This window comes from Onthophagus taurus, unplaced genomic scaffold, assembly GCF_036711975.1.
Source record: "Onthophagus taurus isolate NC unplaced genomic scaffold, IU_Otau_3.0 ScKx7SY_15, whole genome shotgun sequence".
NCBI classification, from domain to species: domain Eukaryota; kingdom Metazoa; phylum Arthropoda; class Insecta; order Coleoptera; family Scarabaeidae; genus Onthophagus; species Onthophagus taurus.
In genome coordinates this window covers 93797-118374 of record NW_027248940.1, presented here as the reverse complement: position 1 = coordinate 118374, position 24578 = coordinate 93797, and the positions used below count along the sequence as shown (strand labels likewise).

Here is a 24578-nt window from a genome sequence, read left to right as displayed (position 1 = left end):
CTCGTCAAAGGCAAGTATATAAACGTGCTGTTTGACAGGATGCAAGTAGCTCTCAAACTGATAGAGACTTGGTGTGACGAACAAAGACTCTCTGTGAATCCTAAGAAGACAGAGTTGATTCTCTTCACACGGATGAGGAAGGTTGGCAATCCCAGAATGCCATCCCTTGCTGATACTCCATTGGTATTGTCAAAAGAAGTTAAATATCTGGGCATCACACTTGACAATAAAATGACATGGAGAGCCCACCTAGATAATAGAGTAAAAAAAGCGTACGTTGCATTCGGTCAATGCCGGAGGGCTATAGGTAAGACATGGGGTTTGTCACCCAGAAATGCCCTCTGGATTTACACGGCTGTAATCCGACCTATGCTTACTTATGGTGGTCAAAGACCCTACAGTCTACATCCACTACTGCACTTAATAAAGTACAGAGACTTGCGTGTTTGTATGTTACAGGTGCGCTGCGGACTACCCCCACTGCAGCCATGGAAAACATGTTAAACCTAACGCCACTTCATTTGTTCATCCAAGAGGTGGCATTGGTGACCATGACTCGACTGCGAGCAGCAGGAATTCTAATGGGTGAGAGAAATAGTAAAAATGCCAATCTCTGGAATGAAATGGTGGATTACTCACCAATTCTGGAGTGTGTAACGGACTTTACACCACTACAACACATTTTTACGAAGAAATATCTCACCCACCCAAGTTCCACATAAGTAGAGGTAAAAAACAGCCTTAAAATCTACACTGATGGTTCAAAGAGACGGGAAGGAGCTGGAGCCGGAGTCTTCTCGTACGATCTCCGACTCCACGTATCTGAACCTTTAGGTATAAGTACCACCGTCATACAGGCGGAGTTAATCGCCATACAACTTGCCGCTGACGTTATTGTCAGATCCAATTTGGTAGGTAAGACTTTTACAATTTATACTGACAGTAGACAAGCTATTTTCGCCCTGAGTAGAATAACAATTACCTCAGGACTTGTTATGGGTTGTCATCTGACATTGGAGAAGGCCGCAGTGCATAACTGTGTCATACTTCAATGGATAAAAGGACACTCGACTTGTTCAGGTAACAAGCACGCTGATAGGCTTGCCAAAAGGGCTGCCAAGCGAGCGCCATGTTCGCCTGAACCGATAATCGCTCCGTCCTTATCAACTCAGATTGAGATAATTAAAGATTTTACCCACAAAAAGTTCATGAACTGGTGGGATAGGGTTAAGGGTTGCCATCTGTTTAAGGAAGTATTACATTATCCTTCAGCAGAGGCAGCCTTGTCTTTCGTAAGGCTTGGTAGAAACGCTCTACGAACTGTACCGGGACTCGTCACGGGTCACTGTAAGGTAAACAAGCATCTTTATAACCTCAAGCTTGCTATTAGTCCTCTCTGTCGCCTCTGTAAAGAGAGCGAGGAGACGGTCCGACACATCTTGTGTGAATGCCCCACTCTGCAAGACCTCAGAATGAGAGACTTCGGAGAGGAATGGCCGACCACAGATGGCATCAGGAACACACCTCTGAGCTGTATCCTAGCCTTCGGAAATTCCTTAGGCTGGTTGATGTAGCCGGAGACAGTGTAGGAGGATGTACAAAGGGCCCGTTGGGGCCTAGGTGCTGTGTGCGTAGCATACCCTCCTCTTTCCTACATACATAGAAGAATACATAATTGTTTCAGAAACAATGGCAGAGGTGAGATTGCAAGGACTATTGGATCACACCATAAATCGTATTTTGAGCGCAACAAGATCTATTGCAATCAATAGACAGCAAACTTTGTTTAATTTCAAAATGGGGATTTGACGGATCGTCCCAAAAACAGTATAAACAAAAATTTTGGACGAACCCGGAAGCGTCAGATGCCAACATTTTTATTGCGTCAATGGTACCGTTACGTTTGACAATGAATGAGCGTATCTTGTGGCAAAATAACAAATGCTCATCAACCAGATTTTGTAGGCCTATTCGGTTTCAATTTGCGCACGAAACAACAGAATTGATTAAAACGGAGAAAGAATACTTAGATCAACAAATAAAAGAATTAAAACCGACAAAATATTATATGGATGAAGCGAATGTCGAAATAACTCATCAACTAGTTTTTACAATGGTAGACGGAAAAATTTGCAATACACTTACAGATACGACATCTACACAACGTTGTTATATTTGCGGATTAACATCAAAAGATTTTAATGACATTGAAAAGGCAAAAACAGCTGAAATTAAAAAAGATTCTTTTGACTTTGGTTTGTCAACACTGCACGCTTGGATTCGATTTTTTGAATGTGTTTTACACATTTCCTATAAATTACCTATAAAGAAATGGCAAGCGCGTGGAAAAGAAAATCAAGACATTGTTGCTGAGACTAAAAAGAAAATTTAAGCTAGGTTTAAACAGGAACTCGGTCTTATTGTCGATAAACCAAAACAAATGTCTGGGAGCACGAATGATGGTAATACGTCAAGGCGTTTTTTCATGAACCCCGAAAAATCTGCAGAAATTACTGGAGTTTCTATAGATTTAATAAAACGATTCAAAATTATATTACAAACATTAGCAAGTGGACATACTATCAATATAGAAAAATTTTAAAATTATACGTTGGAAACGGCAAATTATATGTTGAAAAATATTCTTGGAATCCAATGACCCCAACAGTACACAAAATATTAATACATGGTGCAGACGTAATTTCGAATTTCTGGTTGCCCATAGGATTGTTGAGTGAAGAAGCACAAGAGGCAAACAAAATTTTTAAAAAAGTTGGAGAATCATACTCACGAAAAATGTCTCGTGAAAAAACAAATCAAGATGTACTTCGTCGCTTGCTTATTAACTCTGATCCATATATATCAAGTATTACAGACAAACCGAAAAGAAAGAAAGTTACCGACAAAGAAGTTTTGGACATGATTTTAATTCCAACGGAAGATATCGAGGACGAAACGGATATTGACGCTTCTTCAGAATCTGAATCTGATTGATAACTCATATCTATGTAAATATTTATTGTAATGTGTTATTATATTATTATTAATCCTATTCAAATTGATTTGGTGGCGGAGGGGCCACCAAATTAAAACTTTTTTCCACATTTTTCCTTGTTTGGCCCCACTGTGGAACGTAGGGAAGCACAACGGGCCGTAGCACCCCATCTACGTATCGTTGATCCACCATATGTAATCGCACCCCATACCATAATGCTCGGTTGTCGGTGGATAGGGCGTTCTTGCACACACTGCTCGAGAAGACGATCACCACGGCTCCGATGAACTAAAATTCGCGCATCACCGGTGCTCAATTCGAATCTTGATTCGTCGGAAAACAAAATGTCCCTCTACTCGGCAACCTACTAATGCCTAGCGTCGACCCACTCGTGACGTATGCTGCGGTGCTCGGGTGTTACTGGAATCCGCTGTATCGCACGACGCGCGCGCAGTCCACTATCTGCCAAACGCCGCCATACAGTTCGCGTAGTGAGTGCGCCTTCCCCTGCCAGTGGCCAAACAGCTCCAAGTTGCCTTGAGGAGGACACACACGACGCTAAAGCGCTGAGCACAAGAGCGCGATCCTCGTGTGTTGGGGATGCGCAGGGCCGTCCCGGCCGCGGCTGAAGGTACCTATGTCCTACCTCAGACCATTCTCACCATGCCCGTTGCACTGCCGATAACGACCGCTCGAGACGACGCGCAATAGATACACCTCAATGTGCATACCCACAAACATTCCTCGCTCAAACTCGCTTAAGTAACGCGATCGCCCATAAATTGCGCACAGAGTACGATAACAATGTGGTCCCTCACACCACACTAAAAACGACCGGTATTTTCCATCCACTTCGGTCTCCATAACGACGGAATGTTCCACTTGGAAGGGCGGCTCAGTCAACAATGCCGCGACGGAACAACTCGAAACTCCCTGAATAAACTCGTCTATAGTAAACCTTTGTGCTCCGCAAATATTATGGATTTATCTTGACGCGTTCAGATTATATAGGGTGTGCTCGTGAATTATTTCCAACAGTGTATATGGAATATTAAAAAAATAAAATATGCGCCACATTAAGAACACATCGATTTACCACCAGTTTAAATTTGAATTTTTTTCGAATAATTTTGGAGAAAAAAAAATCGCAAAGTAGATAAAGTTGCTGGCACTCTCAAAAATCGGGTACTTTTTTCACTTAACTCGCGATAAAAGAAAAACCGCGGACCCGAAAATTTCCAAATTAACATGTGATACGCAGAAATTTTTCCATCGAGCGGTTACGAAGATATCGATCTCTATAGTGAGGGGCCTTGATTTTTTGCACGGATAATACATAGTTGTATTTTTTAGAAGACCCTTCTCCATTTACCTTATAGTCTTCTTAAAGAGTAAATTATTTTGTGGAAGCAGTAAGCAATTTTTCCAAGTGATATAGTCACTTTTACAGTTTTAAAAAATCTGATTAAGCTATATTAGAGGACATAAAAAGCTCTATAAAAAGATGTTAGGATTCAGAAAATCATCTTATTATTAAATTTATCAAATTATAAAATGAATTATTATAAGCAAAGATTATTTATCCACTAAAATTATTTTAAAATTTTTCTCAAAAACACTAATTTAATTCTTAATTAAGAGATTGCACCCAAAACACTTCAATGCAAATATCGTTCAACATAATGCAAAGTTTCGAACCCAACCTCAACCATGATCAAAACAATAATCATCCATTCCAATCGTACGTGATGTTTATCACTTAAATGCGACGATAACAACTCGATAAGTTCAACGCAATGATTAATTTTTTCGTTCATCACCCGCGTACGCTTCGCGATACTAAAATAACCGCAAACATGAGAATAAAGCACCTCCAATTGATCTTGGTCCCAATAAAAATCGGGGGTATCCAATAAATCCGAGCTTAGATTAATCACATGACGTAGCGCAAATAATTCCCCGTGTTTTCTCAATACATCATCTTGACTCATTTTGATTTTCCTACCGAATTTTAAATCGTCCGTAACGAACTCGATTGTGTCTATGTAACGTTGTAACGAAGCCTCCCAACAGCCTAATTTAACCGAGAGAGCCATTGCGTTTGAAAAGGTGTATTTTTCTAGTGTATTATCTTCCGGGGGGATTAAAATTTCTCCGTTTGAAGTTAATGACGGTTTTCTAAAACAAAAATTAATTTGAGGTTAATTCAATTTTGACATAAACAAATTTTTTTTTTTAGGTTACCTGTCATTTTGACATCTATAATTCATATACTCAGCTTCGTTTTGGATTAAACTCTCGGAATAAGCGTCCGTTTCGAAGGTTTTAATAAAGTTTAAAATATTTTCGATTTCTAATTCGGATATGTTCCACATAACAATGGTGCCCTCCCGGAAAAAAAATAACTCTCGGGGTTCATCCCCAACTTGATATTTAGCAACCGCATGAACTACATCGGTGTTATCCACGAATTTTGGTTCGTATAAATCTTCTTGTTTTAAGCCGGAAAGTAATTTTTCTAGGTTGTACTCATCAGCGGTGGAGAATGCGGTCACGTCAAAAAAACCGGGGGTTTTAATTTTAAGGTCTTCTTCTTCGAGGGTTCGCTTTTTTCGTGCGGGGCGTTTTTTCAGTTGTAACGAAGAGATTTTATCTTGAATACCTTGAACAAGTTGGGGCTTCACTTTGGGTATTAACGTTGAATTTGGACGATACAAAACGGTTGTATTTATGATTGTAAAGGGCTTTAAATCTATAATAGGGTTCGTTTTAAACAGAACAGGGCGAATTGCCGAAAACGTTCTAAAAAACCGAGACATTTTTGAGGTTAATTCGACTTATCAACATAACCTAAAAATTTGAATTAAAAATATCTAATAAATAACAGATGGCGCTTTTAATAAAAAAATTCAAAATAAATAATGATTTTTACTTTTTAATAAATAACATTTTAAGTATTAGTACTTTTTAATTCTAATACAACATAAAAATTATTTGACGTTTAATTTTTTTAAGTTTATCTGGTAATTTGACATTATTAAATTAAAGACTATTTAAGTAATAAATAAGAGATGGCGCTTTTAATAAAAAAAAATTCAAAATAAATAATGATTTTTACTTTTTAATAAATAACATTTTAAGTATTAGTACTTTTTAATTCTAATACAACATAAAAATTATTTGACGTTTAATTTTTTTAAGGTTATCTGGTAATTTGACATTATTAAATTAAAGACTACTTAAGTAATAAATAAGAGATGGCGCTTTTAATAAAAAAAATTCAAAATAAATAATGATTTTTACTTTTTAATAAATAACATTTTAAGTATTAGTACTTTTTAATTCTAATACAACATAAAAATTATTTGACGTTTAATTTTTTTAAGGTTATCTGGTAATTTGACATTAAATTAAAGACTACTTAAGTAATAAATAAGAGATGGCGCTTTTAATAAAAAAAATTCAAAATAAATAATGATTTTTACTTTTTAATAAATAACATTTTAAGTATTAGTACTTTTTAATTCTAATACAACATAAAAATTATTTGACATTTAATTTTTTTAAGGTTATCTGGTAATTTGACATTATTAAATTAAAGACTATTTAAGTAATAAATAAGAGATGGCGCTTTTAATAAAAAAAATTCAAAATAAATAATGATTTTTACTTTTTAATAAATAACATTTTAAGTATTAGTACTTTTTAATTCTAATACAACATAAAAATTATTTGACGTTTAATTTTTTTAAGGTTATCTGGTAATTTGACATTATTAAATTAAAGACTACTTAAGTAATAAATAAGAGATGGCGCTTTTAATAAAAAAAATTCAAAATAAATAATGATTTTTACTTTTTAATAAATAACATTTTAAGTATTAGTACTTTTTAATTCTAATACAACATAAAAATTATTTGACGTTTAATTTTTTTAAGGTTATCTGGTAATTTGACATTATTAAATTAAAGAATATTTAAGTAATAAATAATAGATGGCGGTTTTATAAGCAAAGTTTCAAACCAACTCTTATATTGGTTCAAAGTTCAAATTAATCTTAAGATAAACAATGATTTTTGCATTTTAATAAATAATATTAGATAAACTAAATAAATGGCTGAAAAAGCAGCAAATTTTGCTTTTACATCCGAAGCGAAACCTTCAATTTTTGAGGTTATAGCCCAACACTCTTTAAACATAACCTTACACCCAGCTTTAAAACGAATCGCGGAGGTAATAATAATAACAATAATAAGAATTAAGCTAATTAAATGGATTAGTTTTTAGCAGAAAGTAGCCCAAAGCATTTCAATTGGTTGTATACACATTACGAGGAAACATTTTTAGTTTTAAACGGACTCTTACAATATTATTACATAAAAAAATATGATGCTTCATTTTCGGAGTACTTTTACGGATTAAAACGCATCTCGTCCGATGGTAAACTCCTTTCCGATCATCAAAGAAAGCTTTCATTTCTATTCCTGGTTATTTTGCCGTATTTAAAAAGAAAATTAGAGGAACGGATCAATTTTTACAAGATTCAAAACGCCGAGGGTGTTTTAACCTCAAAAACGAAAAAATTACTTATTTATTCGCACTCAACGTTTGATCTAACGTGGGGTGTTTGGGTTTTAATTAATTATTTGCGATACATGTCGGATAAAACTATTTATCAAAGACCGACATTACAACTTATTCAAATCCAATTGATTTTGGTTGAGGATCGTGATGATGTCTCGTCATTTTGGGGGGCTCTATTTAAAGGCAAATTAAAGTTGAAAGAGTTTACTTCGGGGGTGTTGAAACACGGGTTAAGGACATGTTTGGAAATTGGAGCGTTTTTTATACAATTTTTGCAAACTTGGTATGCGGAAAAATCGGATTTTAATGTTACGGCTCTTCCCACGGTTCCCCCACCAAATGTGAGTTTATAAAATCTATTTTTTTTAATTATTTACTAAGTTTAACATTTTTAGATTGATTCTAAAGCGAAAGCTTTGAAAGGAAAATGTCCCATTTGTTTACAACCGTGGAAAATACCGACTGTTCTTCCAGCTTCGGGGTAAATTTTCCAATTTAATTTATTTATTAGTAATTGTTTCTATTTTAGATATGTTTATTGTTTTCCGTGTATTGTGAAACATTTTCGAGAGAATGCATCAACCTGTCCCGTTTCAAACATTCCAGTTAGAGCTTTAGATTTAGTTCGATTGTATGATTCTTGACCAAAATAAATTTATTTAAAACGTCTTTGCGTCATGTGGGCTTCGCCTACTTATTGATCTACATATATCGTTTTATACTTTATATCGTCGCCGGGCGTGCAATACCTCCAATGTGACGTACCTTCCTAAATCTAGGTTTTGACACTAAAAGACGTATTGGAGATTGCCGCATCTTCTGGCGATATCTCTAATGTTCCGCAGTCCACTAACATGGTATTCAAAACAACTTTTTCAATCGCCAATGTGACGCATGCCCAAATACTATGACAGAAATATACCCAATGTGCAATTAAGCAACATTGGTGTTATTTATGTAGTTAGCTCCGATGGGACGCTTGATAGAGTGAATGATGATATGTCGCAGAAAATTGAAGATGCAGTTCCACAACCACAACCATTGGAATACACCAATCTGATAGAAGAAAAAAAGAAGACAATTCAAATAGAAACGTGTAATGGCATTATTTACGTAGAGCAGCCAGGTAATAATGATAGATACCTGCACACGAATGACACGGTCCTGGAAAAATCGAATGAGGTAGAAACTGCAGATAGGCATTCAACGTTTGGTCTGGGTGAAAATCCAAGCATCGGACTTGAAGAACTCGAAGAATTACGAAGAAGTCCACATTTTGTGCTCATTCACGTTAGAGAGGAGATGGAGAACGCAGGAAGAGACTCTGATTTTGGATCTGTCGAAGATCCTTGTATCATGGAAAACAACGAAGAAACAGAGGATGAAGTCGGTGAAAAGTTCGAGAACGTCAAAGATGCAGTAGAGGGCAAAGAAGAACAAAAACAATCGGAAGATCCTTATTCTGATTCTAGAGGAGGTACAGAGATGGGTAAAAAATATAAACAAATAAAAAATGCAGAAAACGGTTCTGATTTTGAGCCAGAAAGTAGTGATGAGGAAGGCGAAATCATTTTAAAGAAAAGGACACATTTAAAGCGAGGAGACAAGCTAGAAACAAAATTAGAAAGAGTTCGAGGTAAAGGTTATAAAGGTTACAGAAGAAATAAAGAAAAACATATAACACGTACTCCAAGGGAAGCTAGACATCTAAAGGCAAGATGCAATCACAAGACAATAGAAATAGAAAAAATAACAAAAAAATCTTTTTGTGCGCTTCACTTACCGATGAGGACAGACAAGATATTTTTCGAAGACTATGGAAGCTAGATACTTGGAATGAAAAAAAAACTATTTATCCGAAATCTCATTGTCACCAGACCAATTCGCAGACGAAGAAAAGACATAAAAAATAAGGATGGTGATTTCAAGAAAAATGAAGGTCATGACTATTTTCTTACGAAGCGAAATAGGGAAAGACTCAAAGTTTGTCACAAGATGTTTTTACATACTTTAAGTTTGGGTGAAGACTGCTTGAAGAGATGGCTAAAAGAAAGCAGGTCGGTCTCTGAGTCATCTACAGATGATACTATAAGTCACTCGGAAGTTCCGATGAATAATAACAAAAAAGAAACTCGTCAAGGTATACAGCAACAGAAATTAAGCCGCACTGTTGTTGAGTGGCTTAGTTTGATACCAAAAGTACCGTCACACTATTGTAGAGCATCTTCATCTAGACATTATGTTGACAATGCTTTTGTTTCAAAACAAAATATGTATAAAATATACAAGACTTGGTGTACAGAAAATGAAAAAGAAGTAACGCACCTTAAATCATTTAAATGTATTTTAAGGGATGAAAAAATTTCTATCCACAAACCTTGCAAAGATCAATGTGATACTTGTGTTGGTTATAAATGCGGAAATGTTTCTGAAGTCGAATATAATCTTCACCGTGGAAAGGAAAAAGCTGGTAGAGAAGAAAAAGCAGCTCTGAAGGCTAGTGCAAGTGATGAAAATTTTGTTGTCACCATGAACCTTCAGAGTGTTTTGACATGCCCAAAACTCCTAGCTTCAGAAAGCTATTATAAGCTGAAGCTACAACTACACAATTTTACCATTCATTCGTTAAACGACAAAAGGGTTGCGCTATATGTATGGCACGAAGCCAATGGCGGAGTTTCATCGAATGAATTCACGTCCTGTGTTATTGATTACTTGCTATCCAAGCTGGAGGACCAGAACAAAATTAGATCATTTGTTCTGATTTCGGACGGATGCAACTATCAAAACCGCAATAAGGTCTTGGCAAGTGCCCTTAATGACTTTGCCGTTGAAAAAAAAGTAACAATTCACCAGCTTTTCTTAGAAAAGGGACATACCATGATGGAAGCTGATTCTGTCCATTCAGCATTAGAACATTACTTCCATCCTCCTATCAACTCACCAACTGACTACGTGGCAAGAATGCGGCTAGCTCGACCAAGTCTTCCATACGAGATAAAAGTTCTAGATCACACTTTCTTTAAAAAATATGAAATGCCTTCTAATTTTCCGTCCATTAGGCCAGGAAAGCGTGTGGGAGATCCCGTTGTAGTCGATGTTCGTCAAATAAAATATTTACCTGATGGTAAAATTTTATACACCTTTTTACTACTCTAAAAATTGGCAAGAATTACCTCATCGAAGATGTCCTTAAGAAACTGCTTCTTACACTATGCCGCTTTATAAAACACAAGTGCCAATATCTGACGACAAATACAACCACTTGCAAGACTTAAAGGGAGTTATAGAAAAAGATTATCATCCATTTTACGCATTGCCGCACGAACATAAAAAGAAGAAAACTAAAAACTAAAGTGTTTCTTTCAGTTGAATAATTAAGTTGATTTTCTTTTGAAGCGTTTTGATAAATTTCTATATATAAATAAATAATATAATAATAAATAAATTTCTGAGTAGACAGGGCTTTTATTTGTTTTGCACAAATATATTATCTCTAAATCCTAAAATAGGTACAATGAAACCGTAAAGTGGTAAATACCAACAATGTTATATTTTAAAATGTAGCAATACCCCCAATGTGACTTGTATAAGCGAATTTTTGGAGAAAAAAGGTGTTCCGATTGTTTTTGTGTGATCTGTTACATTCAAAATGTATATAAATCAGCGTCAATACAATTTTTTATGATATTTTTCCGAATCTCCTTCAATTATATAGTTTTTTCGTTCTCCTGTAAAATTTGTAATTATTCACATTAGAGGTATTGCACGCCCGGCGACGATATGTTGTTAATTGGGATTGCTAACATTTAACATTTTTGATCTGACAGTTCAAATTGGTTCAAACTGTCAATGTCACTGCACTTTCACACTGTCACTTTGAGTCGCGGGATAGGTAACCAATTTTTTGTAATTCGCGACGGTAACGAAAGCTCTAACAGTACCCAAACGGGTGCTGTAATGAGATTGGGTCATTAATTTTTCTAGTTGTCAATGTGACAATTTTTGTCTATGGATGTTTAAACACGTTCTTAGCATCGGATACAAGGTCCACAATGATGAGGACATTGAACACTGAGCAATTTCTCTTATTTTGGGAGGTGTACATGAAACATTGTTTAAGGTGAATATATTTTGTGTTTTGACAGTTTCTAATTGTCAATTCAAATTTATCTTTTCAAGTGTTACGGTGTTACCAACTGCTGCATACCTATTTCCTTACATTGTCAAAATTTGTTTTATTTGTTATTATTAGGTTCGTCCCAACCGCACTTTTGACTGCCAATTGACAGTCACCAGCCTGCGCAGTTGAAAAGTGCTGTTCCATCCGACCCGTGGACGTGCCGCGGACTGGTCGGCGACAAGTTGTCATGAGTTCCAACGACCGTCGGACGCGTTCATGTACGCGTCCGCGACAAGTCAAATGCGTACCTGGTTTCGACGATGTACGGTTTGTCACGTTCTTTAGCGCTTGCGCATAACTCATTTCCAATTGTGCAGCCGGTCTGTTTGTATCTGTTATGGGTATCTTTACCATCAAGCGGGTCTGTCACGACGAGCTAAGTCTATATCTATGTGGCAAACTACTGGTACAATTTCTCTGAAAATTTGCATATAGCGTTTATTCGAGGATCTCGTTTCAGCTAAAATATTTTCAGTGTTCTCCAACTTCCGGTTATACCGGAAATGGACTCCAACTTCGTTATTTTAAATGGAATGTACCAATTTTTATTGAATTTTCGAGATCCCCACTAAATTTTAATATAATTCGATATAAGTCATCATATGTCTAGAGCGCACCATTTATGGATTATTTCAGTTTTTTCGAAAATTATGGCAGATGCAACCCTTCACAATAAAAGTAATTTTTCGAAATTACACTCGAGTCCGGCCAAATATTCTCAGGGTTTGCACAGAGAAGACCCATAGTTTACATAACCCTTGAAAAGCTTTTTAAAAAATTATACAGATTGGTCAGAAATTTTCCCCGAATTTCCCTATCTCGAAAAGTCGAAAACTTCATTTTTTTAAATGGCAACCCTAATTTGGGGGTTGCTTTTCAAGTATTATGTAAGCTATGGGTCGTCTCTGTGCAAACTTTGGGAACATTTGGCCGGACTCGAGCGTAATTTCGAAAAATTATTTTTATTGTATCTGCCCAAATTTTCGAAATGACTGAAATAATTGAAAAATGGTGCACTCTAGACATATGATGACTTTATCAAATTGTATTAAAATTTGGCGGGGATCTCGTTGGGGTTCATTTCATTTTCATTTCTAGTGTGCCATGAAAAACAAGCCTTCTCAATGAGTTCTTGTCAAAGACTCACTTGTTTACGTCACTTGATGCATGTGAGCTAATAATTATCTGTTAGGTCCCTTAATATTAGTACTGAAAAGAGTTAAAATCGATAACAATAACGAAAGTAATATTTACACAAATCAAGAAATTGTTAATTTATTTTTTTTGCATGAAAAGCGCGACAAAGTTCGTAGTATGATTCCCAGATCTTCTTTGGCAGCTCGAATTGAGGTGTTGGGACTGGGCTCGAAATAAGCCAAGGTATTCACTTCTTCCGTTGCATTATCTACTACATTTTTTGGGCAGTTTAACACGTGATTAATTCGTCCAAAATGCAAAAAATTTGCTTCTATTCTTCTAAATTTACCTTTTGTCATCGGAGATAAATGTGGATAATTTTCATTAAACATTCTGCAAGTTCTAAAAAGAACTTTGTCGCACTTTTCGTGCACAAAAAATAAATTATGGATTTCTTCATTTTTCTTCGTATAAACATTATTTACGTTATTAATATCAATTTTAACTGGTTTTAGACTCACAAGCATCAAACAACGTAAATCAGACTTTGACGTTTATCAATAAGTCATTAAACATTTGTTTTCCATGGCACACTAGGTTAATATCGATATGATATGTGAGCATTTTTCAAAAAAACCTAATTATTTCTCAAACTATTAATGTTAGGCATAGGACATATGAAATATAAAAGATGTAAAATGAGACGCCGAAGACGACTAAGTAATAAAATATGGGGGCTGCCATTTAAAAAAATGAAGTTATGGTGTTTCCAAATTTCGAAAAGATAACGTGCCATAGTAAAGTGACCAAACGTTTTAGACAGCCGTTCTCGGCACCAAAACATACTCCATCATGTTGTTTAAGCATGTTCTGAATCCTAAATTGATATCTCAAAAATTGAGTGTTCTATGATTTTTTGAACAAGTGTCCGCTGGAGCAAATTTTTCTATAAAAATTCGAATAACTCGAGAATTGCTGGTTCAAATTGCAAAAAGTAAAGTTATTTATAAACCTTCAAAACAGACAAATCCAAATATGTAAAAATATACAGGGTGTTCCATTTAAAAAAATAAAGTAGGTGGCGACTTCCGATATAACCGGAAGTGCTAGAAATCTGAAAATATTTTAGATGAAGAGAACGTAATTGATAATATTTAAGTCTGCATTCTCAAATTTTTTGTTTGGCCAGAACCCCAGAAACGTCTAATGACCGGTCTGGCTGAGACACCCTGTATAAATATGAAGTCAATTTTAAAAAATACTTGCGCATAAATTCAATTTTATAGAAGTTTCTAAATGTTTGACATTAAAAAAACCTTTTAACAAATTCCTTTTTTTTGTATGATTTAAGCATAAATTAATTAATTTTCGTAAAGAAAACGACGCTTTATAAAACTGACATTTAATTTTGACAAATTGTTGTGAAGTTGATTACAGTTAGTAACATTGAATTTGTGTCACATTGACGTTTAACCTTTATTCAAAAATTTATTATAATAATTTAATAGTCATGAACAAAGTATAGTATTCTAGGAATAATTCAAGATTAGGAGTCTCTCTTAAAAATCGATGATTTTTTTTTTAATCGATAGGAAATGAGTCAAAAGAGGCGTAAATGATAAAAAAAAGTGCGGAAAAGTGTAGTACTTACCGAAAAATCACTTTAAAGTTGCGATTTGACGTTTCTTTTTGGAAGTTCAAAGCAATGTTAAAATTGCATTTTCGTATTAAATCCTAACCTGAAATTGTTTAATTTATACCCACGCACAAAATAAAAAGTTATTTTCACTAAACTTGTTGAGATTACAACATATTTTCGGATGAAAACCTTGTTTCTTAGGCTATCGATGCAGAACGACAATTAAATGTCGTTAGATAGAATTGTTTCTACCAAATGTGTATTAATAGACCTTGTGTTAATAGATTGTGTATCAATTGATCTGTCAAATGACTGAAAGCTGAAATATCTTTATGTTGTAAATATAAATGATAAATAAGTATAGTAGCTTATTTAATAGTAGTTTAGTTAAATTAAAATAGTTATTAAAAAAGACATGCTTACAAAATAAAAATAAATAAATAATCCGTGTGACGATAGCAACAAACTGTGTATTTAACCCTACCAAATGACAATTACAACTGACAACACAAGCAATGTTAACCATGTATTTTCTCGTATTAAATCCTAACCTCAAATTGCTTATTTTACAACATGTTATTTTCACTAAACTTGTTGAGATTGCAACATAATTATTCATAATGATACCTATGTGAAGTTAGCCCCCAATTAAACAGAATTTTACATGTATAGTATTTTAATTATAACATGAGAACCAGTGAACCGATTTCGATAAACAATGTCTCATTCGAAAGCTTAATCCTTGGCCAATACGAAAGTGGAAATGCCCGATTGACGATGTGACGATAGCAACGATAGCAACAAACCTTCCAACAACAAATTTTTATCCGCAATTTCCTATCTATTTTATTAGCTGATATCTTTCTTATTATTAGATATAGCAGAACACTAAATGCACCATATGAAAGCTTGATTCTTTCTTTATAAAATCGTCGGTCCTCGTTTGCCGATATGTTAATATTAAAATCAATAAAAGATGAAGAACACCGCTCTGTACGTAAAATAGCTTAATATTACCAAACTTCAAGCCCTTGTGCAATTGTTATCAAACCGAATTTTAAAAAACTGTGTTCACAATCAGAAAGAACGCTCCTTCAAATATCTTAATCCGGGTTTTTGTTGGTCAAAACTATATATTATATAAATCTATATACAGAAACGTTTAATTGCTCTACCTCTAAACAACTTTCTTACATATTTGATATGAGGAAAACTATAGAAGTATATCATGAAGTTATAGACTTACACAAGGACGTTTTTGGTCAAAAAATTACCAAATTCACACGTTTTAGCTACTTTTAAACATTGTTGGGATCAATAACTTTCTTATATCACCAGGAAAAAACTCTATAACCAAGCAGCGATAGCCGCGTGTTATACACCATTAGAGAGAGCAAAAAATTGTAGATAAGATAGATCTATACTTCTATAGTTTTCCCCCTATCAAATAAGAAATTTGTTTAAAGGAATAGTAATTAAGCGTTTTTGCGTGTAGGGATGTATATTAAGGGCGATTTAAGCATGTCGCCGATAGACATTTACCAACGAAAACCCGGGTTAAGATAATTTAAAGAGCGCTCTTTCCGAGTGTGATAATAGTTTTTTAAAATTCGGTTTGATAACAATTGCACAAAGGCTTGAAGTTTGGTAATTTTAAGCTATTTAATCTAAGTACAGAGCCACCGCTTTGTAGTTTAAGTACAGATTGATCTTAGTATTAACTTATCGACAGACAAAGACCGGTTTTAGATAGAGAAAGAATCTCTAATTATTATCTCGAATTATCTCTAATAATAAGAAAGATATCAGCTAAGAAAGTAGATAAAAAATTACAGATACAAGTTTGTTGCTGGAAAGTTTGTTGCTATCGGACAAATGTGGAGGAGGCTGAAAACTAGAATTCGTAAACATAAAACTAAAGCAAATTCCAATGTTTCTAAGCACCACATAAAGACTGAACATAATATAAATTATGGAGGAGTTGAGCTTTTACATTCGTGTAACAAATTATAAAAATAATAATAACTATCTACTTATGAATGAACAAGTTCAACTTTTCCATAAACCCATCTTCGTATAATTTTACAACATACATGTTGCTTAAAAATCGTCAATCTTGCTTTTATCGATGTAATATCGCCCAAATAAGAATTTTGTGTAGAAATTAGATTTTGAGTTAGAACATACAAAAAAAACAAACATTATAAACATTTCAAATAGATTTTTAGAATCTATTTGTATCTTATATTCTATTCAATTTCTTTTTTCGAATCTATCTTTACTCCTAGCTGGCGACGCTCTTGTACATAGTTAATAGACACACAGTCTATGTAACGACAGGCACTTAATCATTAGGACCTATGCGAAGTTAGCTCCAAATTTTTCTAGCTCCCAATTAGATAGGATTTTACATGTATAGTATTTTGATTATAACAAGAAAACCAGTCAACCGATTTCGATAATCAAAATCTCATTCGAAAGCTTAATCTTTGGCCAATACGAAAGTGGAAATGCCCGACTCGAAATCTCTCGCGGGGTCATTTCAATGGCTGTACGCACATAATTAGTAAATTTTGAAATCGGGCATTTCCACCTTCGCATTCATTGCAGATCATACTTTCGACCGAGATTTTGATGACTAAAATTGGTCAATTAGTTACGGAGATTAAACACATCAATGTGATGACTAAAATTCGTTTGTTGTGTTTTAATCAAAATCCTTAAATGTTTCGACACAAACTTTCAATTGAGATATAAAACATTAAAATCCGTCAAACTGTTCTCTAATTATAGTCGATTTAGATTAAATTAATTTTTTAGCACGAGCGTTCACACGTGCATAAACAGCGAGCCGAAGACGGTGTCGTTCCGAGGGCTGCATAAAGTTAGCGGGAGAGAATTGAAATCGAACATTTTGTGATTTCGATAGAAGACACTATGACGAATCGAGTGACGTATAGATCTTGATCATCGGGTACATTGTTTACGAGTTATCACCACTTAAAGAAGGTCAATTTTGTGTTATTTTCGTGTATCTTCGCATTATTTTGGCATTTTAGCGAAATTCGAAAGAGTTTTCAAATCGGGCATTTCCACTTTCGTATTGGCCAAGGATTAAGCTTTCGAATGAGACATTGTTTATCGAAATCGGTTCACTGGTTCTCATGTTATAATCAAAATACTATACATGTAAAATGCTATTTAATTGGGGCTAACTTCACATAGGTGTCATTATGAATAATTATGTTGTAATCTCAACAAGTTTAGTGAAAATAACTTTTTATTTTGTGCGTGGGTATAAATTAAACAATTTGAGGTTAGGATTTAATACGAAAATACATGGTTAACATTGCTTGTGTTGTCAGTTGTAGGTAATTGTCATTTGGTTAAATGCACAGTTTGTTGCCATCGTCACACGGGTTATTTTTTTATTATTATTTTGTAACGTCTTGTTTAATATTCATTTTTAATTAATTAACTATTTTAACTTAAGTAAGGTACTATTAAATAAGCTATTATACTTATTTATCATTTATATTTACAATATAAAGATATTTCAGTCGTTTGACATATCAATTGATACACAATCTATTAACAGAAAGTCTATTAGCACACATTTGGTAGAAACAATTCTATCTAACGACAGGTAATTGTCGTTATGCTTTGATAGCCTAAGAAATAAGGTTTTCATCTGAAAATATGTTGTAATCTCAACAAGTTTAGTGAAAATAAGTTTTTATTTAGTGCGTGGGTATAAATTAAACAATTTGAGGTTAGGATTTAATACGAAAATGCATATTTAACATTGCTTTTAACTTCCAAAACAAAACGTCAAATCGCAACTTTAAAGTGATTTTTCGGTAAGTACTACACTTTTCCGCACTTTTTTTTTATCATTTACTCCTCTTTTGACTCATTTCCTATCGATTAAAAAAAAATCATCGATTTTTAAGAGAGACTCCTAATCTTGATATATGCCGTATTCTACTCGCATATAATGAGCTATTATTCACTCAGGTTAATTATACCACTCGCTACGCTCGTGACATAAACTTAACCTTCGTGAATAATAGCCCTCATTATATGCTCATATAATAATATACTATATTGTAAGCGACTTTGTATCTTTACCGAAATAACGTTTCGCCTCAAATCGTCAATTTTGGAAAATTCTCGCCCGCAAGCGACTTCGGCGATTTGAGGATAAATGACTTCTTGTATCGCCGAGATTGCTTGCGGGCGATTCTTGTACGTTAAGTCGATGCGCTGGAAAATGTACAGTCGGGTTCACGGGAAAAATGCGCACTAAAAGGTCAAGCGCTGTTGTGAGATCCGACATGCCGCTGGCTAAACGGGCTGAGCCGAGCTCACACGAAGCTCATGGAGAAGCGACTTGTGGCGGTCCCGGGCAGGTAAGCGCCATGTCGGATCTCACAACAGCTTTTGACCTTCGGTACGCATTTCCCGTGAACACGACTGTACCTATTAATTAATGTTGACATTTCAGTGAATTTAAAAACTGTTTATTATTTCGTTTTATTTCTTTCTCATCACAACGTATTAATATCTTAAAAGAAATACTAAAGTTTATAAATAAATATAAAAGTTATCATGCATAACCTAAAAAATAAAAAATTAAAGAAACGTCAAGTGGTATTATATAATTAAATGTCAATTTGACGTATTATATTGGTGAGACAAAATAAGTAATAGTAATATATAAATGAAATGGCAAAATCATTTAAAGATATAAACCGCCACGAATGTACCATCAGAAAACGTTCCGAGTCGTGCCTCCCGAAACTATCTCCGAACGCTTCAAACTGGGAAAAATTAAAACGGCGATTTCGAAAAACCTTGATAGTATCTTCGCGCCACCCCAATTCCAAGCAACATTACCGCAGCAGCGCGGCGATTACCTTTGAAAGAAGACGCCAAATATCAACGGCCCCCGTCTATATAATCCACCCATTCAGCCAATTCACTTATTACCGAGAAATCGTATGGTGTTTAATATACATCGTAATCTTTACGGTGTGGCCGATTTTGATGGCACACGTTTTTTACGAGGATGAAACGCAGTTTCGGTGGCCAAGAGCATTCAGCCAGGCTATTAACGTAACGATTTTTATTAATATCATATTTAATTTAATCTCCGGGTACCATCACGCTCAAATTAAAGAGGCGGTTTTAGAGCCGAAACGAATCGCCGTTAATTATTTAAAGACTTATTTCGCCGCCGATTGTATATGTTTGTTCCCGTCGACGTTATTAGCGTGGAATGCCGTGGGAAAAGCGATCGGGGTAATCCCAACTCTCTTTCTTTATTTCCGAGTACCCACTATGTACAAATATTTGCGACATATCACGGTATTGATGCGTTTAAGCGACACCCAGCACGAAATTGTTTCTTTAATATCGTTATCGATATATATGTTGCATTGGTGCTCTTGTTTCTTAGCGAGCGTGGATTATATTTATGTTTTGTTGGGGGATACGAATGAATCGTGGTTTAGACACGCGAATCTCACCGGGAGCAACGTCACGGTGTTTGAGCGATACATGTGGTCGTTACAACTAAGCATAGCTCACTTTTATAGCATGGGGGGCGAGATTTTTCCCACCCATTCGAAATTTGATTACGTCACGTTATCATTAATCGCCATCTTAGGCTCAGCCTTTTTCGGATACGTAATCGTAATAATATTACAAGCGATTGGGACTGTAAACGCGGCCGAAAGCAAATACGAAGAGCTTTTGAGGCAACTTTACGAGTATTTGAGGTCGAAGCGAGTTCCCGTTAATATTAATAAGCGTTTAACGAGGTATTGCGAATATCGCTTTCAAAAGCGCTATTTTAGAACTGAGGCCATTTTAGCGACGCTCTCCGAGCACCTCCAAAACGAAATTAAATTGTACACCATGAGAAATCTGATCGGAAAGGTCGAAATTTTTAAGGGATTGCCCAAAGGATTGATTGGAAGCATCATCGCGAGCTTAAACACCGAGATTTATCTTAAAAACGACGTCGTTGTATCAGCACATAAACCGTTACATTATTGGTACATAATTTCACATGGAACGGTTGCTATGATACACACGAGTGGAATTGAGCTATGTCATTTAGAGGATGGAGAGGTGTTCGGAGGTGGGAGGCTCATGGATGTAACTGATTTTCCGGTGAACGTGGTGGCGCTTGAGATTTCGGAGATTTTTCGGATGACCAAGCAGGACTTTTTGAGCAATATGAAAAATAGGACGATTTACGAGAGATTGATGGATCAAGTTGACAAGAGGCAGGAAATTTTGATGCAAGCTCTGAGTAAGCAAGATCCAAAGTTGCAGGAGAAAACCGAAATTTTGTTCGAAGTTAAGAAGGGGAATATTTTGGAGAGCGGTTTGCCGCGGGCTAAATTCGGGCAGGATTTTTAATATTTTGTTTTAAAAATTGCAAAAAAATGATATAAATAGATGTTGTTACTGCTTTCATTCTAAATGAGTGTTGTTAATTATATTGAACTAAAAACTATCGGGTTTCCTTGAAACAAATACAAAAAAAAAACTAATACAAATTAAAAATAAAATCATTATTTCGATGTTAATGTATTAATTCGGAGCCGAGGCAGCTGTGCTGTTGAGACGTGTACTTGATAATAAAAGAAGCGACCAACGTCTTTTTTGATACAAATGTGTTAAAGGCGTAAAAGCCGAGGCAATGTAACAGTAAACAAAAGGATTTAACCCTTTCGACCCCGATTTTTTTTGTAAATGAGTAAAAAATTTAAAATTTGGCATAACAGTTACTTAGTTACTTTGTAATATACGTATCTAATTGTGAAAATAAATTATATACATACATATCTGACACCTATTAAAATTAACATTACTGACCTGAAAATTAGATGAGAAGGGCTTTTGCTCTGAAAAGAACAGTTAATAGATAAACGAAATAGAACGATAATAGAAAATAAACTCGATAAACTCACAAAACCGTAATCTAACTCAAGCAACGCTGTCAAAGAAATGAAATGTCAGAAATATATCAAATACATATAATCTGTTTTTTATTTAAATCAATTGTCAAAGTGTCGTCAAGTTGGTATTGAAAGTAAAAGCGCATGTCGTGACTTTTACTTTAATTGTGTGCCACCACTGTCTATCAAATTTGTTAAGATTGATTAAAAAACAATTTTCATATAATTTTTTTGCTGCTAAATCTACCATAAAAATGTTAAGAAAGGGTGGAACGGGATGTCAACTGTCTAAACGCGAAAAAAACTCTATAATTAGGTATTATGAAGAAGTACAGACGGAGACACCAAATACGAATTTAAAATATATATGTGATAAAGCTTCACGTATTTTTGATGTATGTGTATTGCACTTGAGTTTTAAAATTAAATTTATATTCAACATAATTGTATTAGTTGATTAAATTATTCATTAGCAAGCTTTGTTTAAGTCAATTTAAATAAAACAAAATTTTCCTCTTTCTTGCTATTTATTTTATTATGCTTCTAAATCGATTTCGAGGAAACAATCCTCATCTTCAGTAGAATTGTCAGTTTAGTTGAAAAAATATATTAATCATCAAATTTAACACATCCTCCAAAGTTAACTTCATCTTTTTTATCCAAACTTGAAAATTTCTTATTTTAATAATTGAACAAATATAATAGAATATCAAATTCAAAACCAAAAGTTAAAAAATGCCATTTTTCGTATCTTTTGTTAAATGTAAACGCGTGTTTTGTTTTATATTATTTTGGATTTTGTTTTAAGTGTATTTTAAAATTGTTGTTCAATTATTAAAATAAGAAATTTTCAAGTTTGGATAAAAAAGATGAAGTTAACTTTGGAGGATGTGTTAAATTTGATGATTAATATATTTTTTCAACTAAACTGACAATTCTACTGAAGATGAGGATTGTTTCCTCGAAATCGATTTAGAAGCATAATAAAATAAATAGCAAGAAAGAGGAAAATTTTGTTTTATTTAAATTGACTTAATTGTATTAGGTTCACAGCACGACGGTTTTTAAAATGATTCAAACCTACAAAAAATATCAAACTGTAAAAAAACCAAAAACACAAGGGCGTTGTAAAATGAACTACAAAACGGATAATAATTTATATTTTATTAAAGAAGAGTTAGGAAGACAAATACAAAAATTGCATGAAAAGAAACAGTATTTTAATCTTAATGATTTACTTAATTTTGCAAGAAATGAATGTGATTTTACTAATGGTAGATCAAAATTACATAAAATTATAAAATCTATGGGATATAGATATAAAAAGATTAACAATGGAAAAGTGTTAATTGAACAACCACATATAGTTTCAAAAAGAATTACATTTTTAAAGACATACTTGCAATACCTACAATCCGGAGAGTATACTTTTGTTTTTCTTGACGAAACTTGGATTTACGAAAATGGCACCCAAGTTTATCAATGGGTAAATGAAAATGAAAGATTCGGTATTCCGCAAAGAGCAGAAGGCGAAGGAAAAAGATTTACAATCTTGCACGCAGGCACTTCGTCAGGGTTTTTGCCAAATTGCGATCTCTTGCTTAGTGACGACACGGAGCACAGAGATTATCATAAAAATATGACGTCAATTATTTTTATGGAATGGGTGAAAAATCAATTACTTCCAGCATTAAATAATTTGGGTGCGAAGTGTGCGGTAGTAATGGATAATGCTCCATATCACTCAAAACAAATCGAGAAAGCTCCAAGTTTCTGCACAAAAGAAAATGATATGAAAAAATGGTTAACTGAACATAATATACAGTTTGAACCAACCTTAAATAAAAAATCGTTATGGGAAATAATCCGTTATTACAAGCCTCAAATTGAAAAATCCTTTGAAATTGACAAATTAATAAGAGACCATGGCCATACTGTTCTTCGCCTTCCTCCATACAATTGCCAATATAATCCCATTGAACTATGTTGGGCGTTCTTAAAAACTTATTACAATAAACATGTTCAGTCCAGCTCGGAGAAAAAGATCTGTCGTGTTAAGGAGACTTGGCAAAAAGCTCTTGGTCATTACACTCCGGAAATGTGGGCAAATAGTGTTCGCCACTGTGAAGAACTAATTAAAAAAGATTGGACAACATTAATGGGAAATTCATTAATAACTGATTTACCTCCTGTCATCATCCAACTAGCGGAAGACTCAGATTCTTCCAGTAATTCTGATTTTTAAACAATATTCAAATTTTAATTATAGCACTTAATTATGTTATCTTAATATATTGCTCACGAGTTTTAATTTCAAAACGTAGATATTAGCCAAGTGACGAGAGATTAGTGGCTTCGTGTTTAAAGTGACAATCAGTGACAACTTCGTTTAGAATATACACAACCTTACTTATTATTTAGTGGAAAATATTATAAAGCGTGGTCATAGAACATGGTATCTAGGGTGGTACAGACCGTTTTTTTTATAAAAATTTGGCAATGACAATTGATTTAAATAAAAAACAGATTATACAGTGATGGACTAAAGTATTGGCACACTTGATACTATTAAGTAATATTATGGTCTAGGTAAATTTAAAACAAAAATTTTATTCAGTTGTTTCACGAAAAATAATAATTAACATCCTTACTACTTAGTATTACATAGAAATATAAAATATAATCATTTATATAAACAACAACAACAACAAAAGAAAGTTTTACACCCTATTTTTGGGTAGACAAAATTATTGGCACAGTTGGCGTTTTAATAAAAAAAATCATTTGTTTAGTATCTTGTTGGAAATCCCTTCCTTTTTAGAACTTCGGCGAGTCTATTGGTCATGGAAGATACTAGTTTTTTGGTAACTTCCTCCCCAATATTATGCCATTCTTTTTGTAAAATGTTTTTAAGGTCGGTTTTGTTAGAAACTTTATTTTTTCTAATTCTCCTTTCTAGTTCCTCCCACAAATGCTCGATAGGGTTGAGGTCGGGGGATTGAGGAGGTAAAGGAAGGATATGTGGAATATTGTATACGATCCACATCCTCACATCATAGGCGGTAT

The 24578-nt window shown here is 34.2% G+C and overlaps 4 protein-coding genes across 4 annotated transcripts; 3 read left to right on the top strand and 1 right to left on the bottom strand.

The window, feature by feature from the left end:
* Positions 1-4508: 4508 nt before the first annotated feature.
* On the bottom strand, positions 4509-5855 carry LOC111418791 (required for meiotic nuclear division protein 1 homolog). The gene is made up of 2 exons (XM_023051459.2): positions 5240-5855; positions 4509-5173 (listed from the first exon to the last, which is right to left on the bottom strand). Exons 1-2 carry the CDS (start codon positions 5812-5814, stop codon positions 4654-4656), a joined length of 1095 nt encoding a protein of 364 aa, XP_022907227.1. The 5' UTR covers positions 5815-5855; the 3' UTR covers positions 4509-4653.
* Positions 5856-6996: 1141 nt separating this feature from the next.
* LOC111418792 (peroxin 12) lies at positions 6997-8248 on the top strand. Its single transcript, XM_023051461.2, has 4 exons — positions 6997-7228; positions 7276-7920; positions 7975-8060; positions 8109-8248. The coding sequence occupies exons 1-4, from the start codon at positions 7109-7111 to the stop codon at positions 8221-8223; spliced, it is 966 nt and encodes a 321-aa protein (XP_022907229.2). The 5' UTR covers positions 6997-7108; the 3' UTR covers positions 8224-8248.
* Positions 8249-19198: 10950 nt separating this feature from the next.
* Positions 19199-21034, top strand: LOC111423322 (potassium/sodium hyperpolarization-activated cyclic nucleotide-gated channel 1-like). Its single transcript, XM_023056563.2, has one exon. The coding sequence runs from the start codon at positions 19267-19269 to the stop codon at positions 20968-20970; it is 1704 nt and encodes a 567-aa protein (XP_022912331.2). The 5' UTR covers positions 19199-19266; the 3' UTR covers positions 20971-21034.
* A 2117-nt stretch (positions 21035-23151) lies between these two features.
* On the top strand, positions 23152-23757 carry LOC139432401 (uncharacterized). Its single transcript, XM_071200921.1, has one exon. It carries the CDS (start codon positions 23152-23154, stop codon positions 23755-23757), a length of 606 nt encoding a protein of 201 aa, XP_071057022.1.
* The last annotated feature ends 821 nt before the right edge of the window (positions 23758-24578 follow it).

Coding starts and splice junctions, on each gene's coding strand:
- LOC139432401 (XM_071200921.1), top strand. CDS start 23,152: ATGACGTCAATTATTTTTATGGAATGGGTGAAAAATCAATTACTTCCA.
- LOC111418791 (XM_023051459.2), bottom strand. CDS start 5,814: ATGTCTCGGTTTTTTAGAACGTTTTCGGCAATTCGCCCTGTTCTGTTT. Junction 5,174..5,239: donor TATAGATGTCAAAATGACAG/GTAACCTAAAAA, acceptor TTTTTGTTTTAG/AAAACCGTCATTAACTTCAA.
- LOC111423322 (XM_023056563.2), top strand. CDS start 19,267: ATGGCAAAATCATTTAAAGATATAAACCGCCACGAATGTACCATCAGA.
- LOC111418792 (XM_023051461.2), top strand. CDS start 7,109: ATGGCTGAAAAAGCAGCAAATTTTGCTTTTACATCCGAAGCGAAACCT. Junction 7,921..7,974: donor CCACGGTTCCCCCACCAAAT/GTGAGTTTATAA, acceptor TAACATTTTTAG/ATTGATTCTAAAGCGAAAGC. Junction 8,061..8,108: donor ACTGTTCTTCCAGCTTCGGG/GTAAATTTTCCA, acceptor TTTCTATTTTAG/ATATGTTTATTGTTTTCCGT.